The sequence below is a fragment of the Mastomys coucha genome, unplaced genomic scaffold, assembly GCF_008632895.1.
Source record: "Mastomys coucha isolate ucsf_1 unplaced genomic scaffold, UCSF_Mcou_1 pScaffold19, whole genome shotgun sequence".
Classification (NCBI taxonomy): Eukaryota; Metazoa; Chordata; class Mammalia; order Rodentia; family Muridae; genus Mastomys; species Mastomys coucha.
Window position 1 is genome coordinate 22,406,356 of NW_022196901.1, and position 8,740 is coordinate 22,415,095.

Genomic DNA, 8,740 nt, shown 5'->3' on the forward strand with positions numbered 1-8,740 from the left:
AGGAAGGAAGGAAGGAAGGAAGGGAGGAAGGAAGGAAGGAAGGAAGGAAGGAAGGAAGGAAGGAAGGACACACATAAGGGTTCCATGAAGCCCCGAGTGACAGGGCTGGTTCTTCACCCTGTCCAAGCTCTGGTTCGCCTTCCATTAGATCACAGAGACAGGCACTGGCTCTAAGTGAGGAAGTGGGAGGAACAATGGACTGTCAGCTAAACTGGAATGCTGGACACTAGCCTTCCTTTGTCATCATCCTAGGCAGAGGTTGCATCTCTATGTCATTAGCATACCTAACCTGGGTCTCTGGGCACTGGGTCCTGAAGAGGAGAGTCTGTGTCACACAGGAAACTGTTTAGTGTCTAATTTATTACCCAACAAGGATATTTAAAGTTCCTTTTTTTAAAACGGTATGAACACACGTGTTAGGGGCTGGCCTTCCTGGACAGAGGCTGGTTTCCTGCTGACTTGTGGAGAGTAACCCCACCCCTTGCCTCTTTTCCTTCCTTCTTATGTCTCCTAGGATTATGGTGGGTACCTGAGCACTTACATCCTCCCAGCCAAGGGAGAAAATCAAGGTCAGACTTTCACCTGCGGCTCTGCACTCTCTCCAATAACAGACTTCAAGCTCTATGGTAAGGGCTAAGCTTGCAACATGGCTCCATCTGTCTTTTCAGCATCTCTCTGTCCAACAGCAAGCACCCCTCCCCCAATGCATACTGACCCCCCAGGGCAGGAGGGAAATCTCTAGTCAGTATGAAGAGTGAAGCTTCCCATGAGCAGGACCAAAGCTGGGTATAGGTTATCAGGATGACTTGTTGTGGGGTCCAGACCACCTAGGGTGAGAGGGAGCCATCTGTCCATGTAGACATGGCTCTAGACTACACTGTGTTAGAGTTCCAGGCTGTGAAATGTCCTCTCTTTGGACACCCATTCCTTTCTTTGGCAGTGTGTGACTTGAATCAACACAAAGAACTAAGTGACTCTGAGAATACACATTCTGCTCAGGTTCCAGGGTACCAGGCTTTGAGCCCCAAGGGACCCCATATTAAGTGATGCTAAGGACCTGGAGCCTTCTTGTCTCAGGTCTCCTGGAGTACTGTGGGAGCTGATCTCTTCTCTGTGTGCCTCTTGTGAACCATGTGCCCTTTCTTAGCACCTGTAGGCCCCATGTATCAGGCCAGAGTTGGGTAGGGCACTGGTCCAGCACCTTCTCAGGTTCAAGAACCAGAAGCTGACAGCCTTAATGCAAATTTCATTGACTTTTCCATAAGAACACTCCTGCTTCGACTCCTGATAGCCTTCTCATGAGAATATATGGGTTGTGTGTAGGGTTGTTCAAATTCAACGAGACTTTCTCAATTTCTTAACCATGCATTAATTGAACCACACCCACCCTTTTGTCAGTGCTGAATGTAGGAGCCAGAGCTTCCTGCATGCTAGGCAAGGCACTGTCCCTGCCTAGCTCTCCAGCCCACCTGGGTCTTGATGAGCCACAACTGAGAAGTCCCTTTTATTGCTCTCCTAACTCACAACACACTGACACTCTGTGACATTGAGGTGAGCCCTTCCTTCATCCCTGGTTGTCCTGGCAGAACAATGCTGTCAGGGGCTCTGCCTCCTTCTCTGTCACCTGGTACACATCAGGTCATGTGCAGAACCAAGACCTGAAATGACTTAGAGAAACCTACCAGAAATGACACCATTTAAGCATAGTATACACACACACACACACACACACACACACACACACACTGTTTGACTCTTATGCCATGACCCAGAAGATTCCAGGTATACCTTTTAACCCCCAAAATTTAAGCCCAGAATGATGGTGCATAGATTTAATTCCAGTACTTGAGAGGCAGAAATAGGTGGATTCTGGTGAGTGTGAGGCCATTCTGGCCTACACATCCAGTTTCCCAACCTGCTAAAACTGTAATAACGAGACTTGTTCTCAAAACAAAACAAAAAGCTAACATTTGCCATGCCAGTGGTAGGGAGAAGGCCCCACACTGCAGCTTCATTCCTTCCATCTGGGTTCTGCCCCACTGGAGCCCTGGAGAACCAGACATGACCCCTTCCCTCTGTCTGTCTCCAGCCTCTGCATTTTCTGAGAGGTACCTCGGCCTCCATGGACTCGACAACAGAGCATATGAGGTATGTTTGGCATAGATGCTATTTCACAAGACAGGGGACCAGGTGAAACTGGTCAATCTACTACTCCCTTTCATCCTACCCTTCCTCCCATCCCATCTCCAGCCACTCCCCTTTCCAAGGGCTGCTCCTCTCCACCATCAAAATCTTGGGATGACCTTCCCACTGCACTGAACTGGATTAATGTGGCCTTGTCTGCTCATCTGCTCTCCTGCTTGGCTTTGATGGGTAGAGAGAGAGGAGAAAACGTATGGAACTGCAGGATGTTAGAGCTCCTGATCCCATGGAAGGCTGAACTCTAAACTGTGCTTACTGCACCCCAGCCACCATGACATCAGCCATGTATAGGCAGAAGTCCAGTATCCTGTGGTCAGGCAGGACTCTGCATGGACAGAGGGATGAGCTTGTTCAGTGTCACAGGATGACATGATGGCCCTCCAAGGCCACCTGTGCTTGGTGATCCCCCTTCACTCTCTTCTCTCTAAGAGAGTTGCCGGTCTCCCATGCTGGATTCCACCTTTCCATCTGGGAGGCCTGGGATTTCCCTCCACTTCCCTTGACCCCTCATCAATGTTCCCATTCCCCATAACCTGCTCCCTGACCCCATCCCCCAGCTAACCTTGTCCCCTTGCCCCACACATGCAGATGACCAAACTGGCACACCGTGTGTCAGCACTGGAGGACCAGCAGTTCCTGATCATCCATGCCACAGCCGATGGTGAGGATAGAGCCCCACACAGGCCCCCTGGTGCTGAAGGTCCCCTTGGTGGTGCTGTGAGTTTTGGCAAATGATTGCTTCTGCTTTCTTCTACAGAAAAAATCCATTTTCAGCATACAGCTGAGCTCATCACACAGCTGATCAAGGGAAAGGCCAATTACAGCTTACAGGTATGGAACGCTACTTGTTAGGTTCAATACTTAAAGCAAGATGGTCCTTGTCATGGGTGCAGAGCTGAGTGGGGTCCACAGCAGATCATGTAAGTCCCTTCAGCTACAGCGACTCAGCTGTCATACACAAGCCACCATTGTTCATTCCACTCCATCGTGCCCCACACCCCTCTTCTAAGCAGTGAGAAAGGCCAAGCCAACATATGCACTCCCCCAGCAGTGTGATATAGGTGTGGGGAAAGCCGGAGTTGCAGCACGGGTGGCCCCTGTGAGTGTGGCCCAAGCACCTCTACCACTGTGGCTGCAATAGAACTACCTATCCCAGGAACCAAACCCAGAGACCAAACCCATGATGATCTTCACTGGTATCCATTCCTGCGTCTTCCCAGCGATGCACACGGATGATGCAGGAAACTGCTCCTTTCCTTCTTGCTTTCTGCTTCCTTTGATGAGACAGCTACAACCTCTTCGTCTTTTAAAATGCAGAGGCAAATGGCACCCTGTCTCCCTTAGAGAGCATCTATCTGGCTTTGACCACCATCTGCCTGTGCATTCAGCATCTACTGATCTGTGGCAGCCATGTATGTGGGTTGAATCAGTAAGAGGCATTGGCCTGAGGGATGGTGAATGGTGTGGAGGTCTTGGTTACATTGTATACCAGGATGTGATACACTTACGATTTACGATTACATTCTACACATATCATGGCACCTGTGCCTAGAAAAGAGACTCACCTGGGGCCATGCATGGCAGCACAACAGATCCCTCTCAAGGACTCAAGAGTTTGCAGTCATATCAAGCTCCATGGGAGTGTACAGAGAGAGGGGCAAAGCAGGAGGGGAGGGATGCTACCTTACTTACTGTCTTCTGTACATCTTGTGAGTTAAACATACATATTCCAGGCTTTAAAAAAAAAAGATTATGTTACCCTCAAAGGCATGAGAAGAATACAGGATTCAGAATGAGACTGGGCTCAGAGAAAAAGCAAGATTCCAAGTCAGTCAGGCTTGCAGGATTGACACAGTGCCTCTAGAGGACAGGCCATGGCATTGCACTGGCCATATACAAAAGAGCAAATCAGCATGGCATGTCTGTGGTATTCAATTCTCACAAAACATTACCAACCAGACTTTATTCAGTTTTTCTTCTCATATCACCTGGATCCAAGACACAGTCCTGTGAGTGTACACCAAGCTGACATGTGAGGGTCCAGACAGGAGGCAACCTGGTGCTCATTCCCATCCTCAGAGAACCACTTAGCCAGAAGTCTGTTTCTCTGTCTATGTCTGTGTCTGTCTGTGTCTGTCTGTGTCTGTGTCTGTGTCTATCTGTGTCTGTCTGTGTCTGTCTGTGTCTCTTCCTCTCTCTGTCTCTGTCTCTGTCTCTCTGCCTCTCTGTCTCTCTCTGTCTCTGTCTCTGTCTCTGTCTCTCTTTCTCTGTCTCTGTCTCTGTCTCTGTCTCTCTCTCTCTCTCTCTCTCTCTCTGTATGTGTGTGTGTGTGTGTGTGTGTGTGTGTGTGTGTGTGTGTGTGTGTATGATCCTGTAGCTCCTGAGTGTTATACTCTGGTTGTAAATTAAGACAAGTAGCTTTGGTCAAATGAGGTGTTTTCCAGTTTTTTCACCCAGTCCTTACTATACCCACTGCCCTTGGTGAGGGGAAGAAAGGTGACAGAGGAGGAGCTCTAGACTGATCAGTTTTTATGACCTGCTAAGCCTGCAAGAGCCCTCTACCTGGTATAGAACCAGAGCTCCCCAGAAGAAAGGGCACTGAATCTGGGACCCCAGCAGCTACTCATCCTGCAGCTAGACTTCAGAGTGTGGGGCCCTGGCTTTTCCTACACTGCAGATCTTCCATGCCTCCAGCAGTCAATCTCTTTAGGAGGGCGAAGTGTGGGTTAGAAACCTCTTTCTTCTCCCTCCACAGATCTACCCAGATGAAAGTCACTACTTCCACAGTGTGGCGCTCAAGCAACACCTGTACAGGTCCATCATTGGCTTCTTTGTGGAATGTTTCAGGATTCAGGACAAGCTCCCAACAGCCACAGCAAGAGAGGAGGAGGAGGAGGACTAACCATGCTATGCTGAGACCCAAGCACAGACATGGCTCTTTCTAGAACAATATGCAACTGAGGAATCCCCACCACCACCCTCCCTCCGAGGGCAGTGGGAGTGGAGGTGCGGCATTCCATAGCATGTGTCTCCATACGGAAGGCCATTTGGTGGTGGGCACCAAGCTCCAGGTGGAAACGAGTCACCACACAGCCTGGAACGGCCCCCCCCCCTCAGCAGCATGGCCTATTCCTGGCCCCCCAGTGACTGACACATCCCATGTCCCTCCCCAAAGGGACAAAGCAAAGGACAGATGACAGTGAGGGCACACTTTGAGCCTGAGAAAACCGACCCTTAAGTTCAAGCTTTCTCTCTGTAACCTTGAGCCCCATCGTCTGCACTCACACACTGCATTCCCCTTCCCACCTGTGAGTCCTGTCTGGCTTCCTGTCTGACAGAGCTGCGCCATGGGAACCAGACAGCATGGTTGTCTCCACAGTGCCCACACATGTCAGGCCCCTCTCTGTTTTTAGAAAAATCCCCACTGTCCCTATCTGCGCCCAGAAAACAGGTCTTTTATGTACAAAGTAAGGCTATAGCTCTGCCCATGGTTAACCTTGTAGAACTGCTTTGAGTTTTTCTATGGTTTAACTGGATACCCCTCCATCTCCCACCCTGGACTGTCTCACTCTGAGTTTCTTTCTGTCTTTTGTTGCTTTACTTACCATGTTGCTTGTTTGGATAAAGAGATTATTCTGGAACACCTGCTGTCTCTGTTAAACTTGGTGGAGGTACTGCAGACAGCAAGGACACAGAGCACCTGTGAAAGTCAATCAGTAAAGCCTTCTACCCCTTGACTGGCGCTAGGACTTGCCTGTGGCTCCATACCCATCACATGTGTCCTTACAACTGCTACTCTTTCTCCCCAATAAGTTGTCCAGTCTTTTCAGGTGACATTTGCTTAAAAAACCCACAAGACAGTACATTGGGTTCCACTCCTAGGTCTGTCAAGTAAGCCAACATCATGAGTATCCCACAGGCAGTGTGGGAGAACTCCTGTCAACACCAGCCCCAGAGATGGCTCCTCCCTCCTGCTCTGACAATGAGGTTAGTGAGCTTCCTCTAACCTCATCAGCAATGCACACACCGACCAGATGTGTGACTGCTGTCACCATGTATATTTCATTCCATTGTATATAAAGCAAGAAATGTGTGTCTGGCATCTGTGCAGCCCCACCCCCGCCGAGCCACTAACCTTGTGTTGAGCTTGCATGCAGACACCTCTCTGGCTGATCTGGCCTCTCCAAAAGTGCCAGTTTGAAATATACCGATCACTATCACTCCCTTTTGGGATTGTTGACAACCTGTATGTCAGTTTTCATTGTCCCAGGACACTCCTTCTGGGGTATCCTGAAACCCTGTCCTCAGAGATGTATCCATGTCAATTTTTTGTTGTTGTTGTTATTGATGTTTGGGGGTTTTGGTTCCGTCCACCTGAGCTTGGAGCGTTGGTTCTCAATAGGTCTGTTGGAAGACTTACAAGCTAGGCTTTCCATAGGCAATGCTTTGGCATGGGAGAGAATGGGCCTGACAGAATGTGCTTTCACTATGTCAACAGGTTTGGCCAATGGCAGAGCCCAGGAGACCTGAAAGAGGAGCCAGCTCTGGCTCCAGGAAGGGTCGGGGTGGGAGGGAGCGCAGGGATGTGGCATGGTAGCGTCTGTCATCCATGGAATAAAACATTATTTTACCATTCAGGTTGTTTTTTTTTGTTTTGTTTTTGTTTTTGTTTTTGTTTTTTTACTTTCTTCCATTGGCTCCTGTCTTAGTCAGGGTTTCTATTCCTGCACAAAACATCATGACCAAGAAGCAAGTTGGGAAAGAAAGGGTGTCTTCAGTTTACACTTCCACATTGCTGTTCATCACCAAAGGAGGTCAAGACAGGAACTCACATAGGGCAGGAACTTGGAGGCAGGAGCTGATTCAGAGGCCATAGAGGGATGTTCCTTACTGGCTTGTTCTGTTTGCTTTCTTATAGAACCCAGGACTACCCAGGGATGGCACCACCCACAATGGGCCTCCCCCCTTGATCACTAATTGAGAAAATGCCTTACAGCTGGATCTCATGGAGGCATTCCCTCTAGAGAGAGGCTCCTTTCTCTCTGATAACTCCAGCTTGTGTCAAGTCGACACACAAAACAGCCAGTACAGCTCCCATCAGAAATTGGGCAGGCCTTCAAGACATGGTTTGTTTTTTTTTGTTTTTTTGGTTTTTGTTTTGGTTTGGAATCCCCCCTCTTTTGGAGTGGGAGGAGGATGTTTGACTATGTAGCTCTGGCTGGCCTGGAATTCAGTATGCAGACCATGTTGTCCTCAAACTCAGAGACCTTCCTGTATCTTACTTAGTTAGGGGTTTACATCTGTGAGCAGACACCATGACCAAGGCAACTCTTATAAGGACAACGTTTAATTGGGGCTGGCTCACATGTTCATAGGGTCTGTCCATTATCATTAAGGTGGGAGCATGACAACACTCAGGCAGGTATGGTGCAGGAGGAGCTGAGAGTTCTCCATCTTCCTCTGTAGGCTTCTAGTAGAATACTGGCTTCCAGGCAGCTAGGATAAGGGTCTTAAAGCTCATGCTCATGGAGTAGTGACACATCTACTCCAACATGGACACACCTCCCAATAGTGCCATTCCCTGGGTTGAGCATATGCAAACCACTACAACCTGCCTCTTATGCATCATCATGCCCAGCCCATTCTGTTAATGAAAAGTGAGTTTGCTTTTTATAATTAGCATGCATCATACATAATAATAGTTGCTGTGACATTTTCATACATATATGATACATTTTGACCATGTTTACCTCCACTCTCATCCTCTCCACTCCTGCTCCTCTCAAACAGCTCCCCCACTATAATGCCTTTTTGGTAGTGGGGTGGTGGACCATTGAATTTGACTAGGGATGCTCACATGAGCAAAGGTGAGGGGTTAGGAGCAACTCAGCAGTAACTATGATTCTGAAGAAAATGTGTCCTTCTCCAGCCACAGCTGGCATCAGTAGCTCCTTAGGGAGAGTGGTATTTCACACGCCCCTCCCACATCTACGACAGAACACTGATGGCCCAGTCTTGTGCTGGTAACCACAGCTGGTGTGAGTTCCCAAGTGTAACAGCCATATCTTATCTAGGAAACAGCATTTCACAGCACTCTTGCCATCCTCTGGCTCTTCTATTCTTTCCTTTCAGCTTAAATGATGTTTCTGTACCCTGGAATGGGTGATGTAGAGATCTCATCTAAAGATGAGCACACAACAGTCTCTTATTCTCAGGGCTTTGGTCCATCATGATGCCCAAGGCAAAAGAACCTCCTTTGCCAAAGCCATTAGTAGCACTGACTTATGGACATCATCATAAATATTTAGAAGGTAATTCCAAGCACACAGCATATCTATTTAGCTTAACAGTAATAGCAGCTTCCCAGCATGGCTTCTGCCCACCCCAGCTATGGATTTTGACCAGGTTTTAGTACATGAGTTCTCTCCAGCGGAGCCAGCCTCAGGTCCAATCAGAAAGTGGCTGGTTGTCCCCATAACAATCATGCCGCTGTTACTCCAGTGGCGTATTTGCCCTGACTGCTTGCTGTGGACACTAT

At 48.6% G+C, this 8,740-nt stretch overlaps 1 protein-coding gene across 4 annotated transcripts in view; it reads left to right on the plus strand.

Moving 5' to 3' along the window:
• Positions 1 to 6,835, plus strand: part of Dpp6 (dipeptidyl peptidase like 6) — a 933,905-nt gene extending 927,070 nt beyond the window's left edge. For all 4 annotated transcript variants that reach the window (XM_031380237.1, XM_031380239.1, XM_031380236.1 and 1 more), the window contains exons 22-26: positions 515 to 626; positions 2,090 to 2,148; positions 2,791 to 2,863; positions 2,960 to 3,033; positions 4,958 to 6,835. In XM_031380237.1, coding sequence (XP_031236097.1) covers positions 515 to 626; positions 2,090 to 2,148; positions 2,791 to 2,863; positions 2,960 to 3,033; positions 4,958 to 5,104 — 465 coding nt within the window. In that variant the 3' untranslated portion in view covers positions 5,105 to 6,835. The remainder of the gene's footprint in view (positions 1 to 514; positions 627 to 2,089; positions 2,149 to 2,790; positions 2,864 to 2,959; positions 3,034 to 4,957) is intronic.
• Positions 6,836 to 8,740: the final 1,905 nt, after the last annotated feature.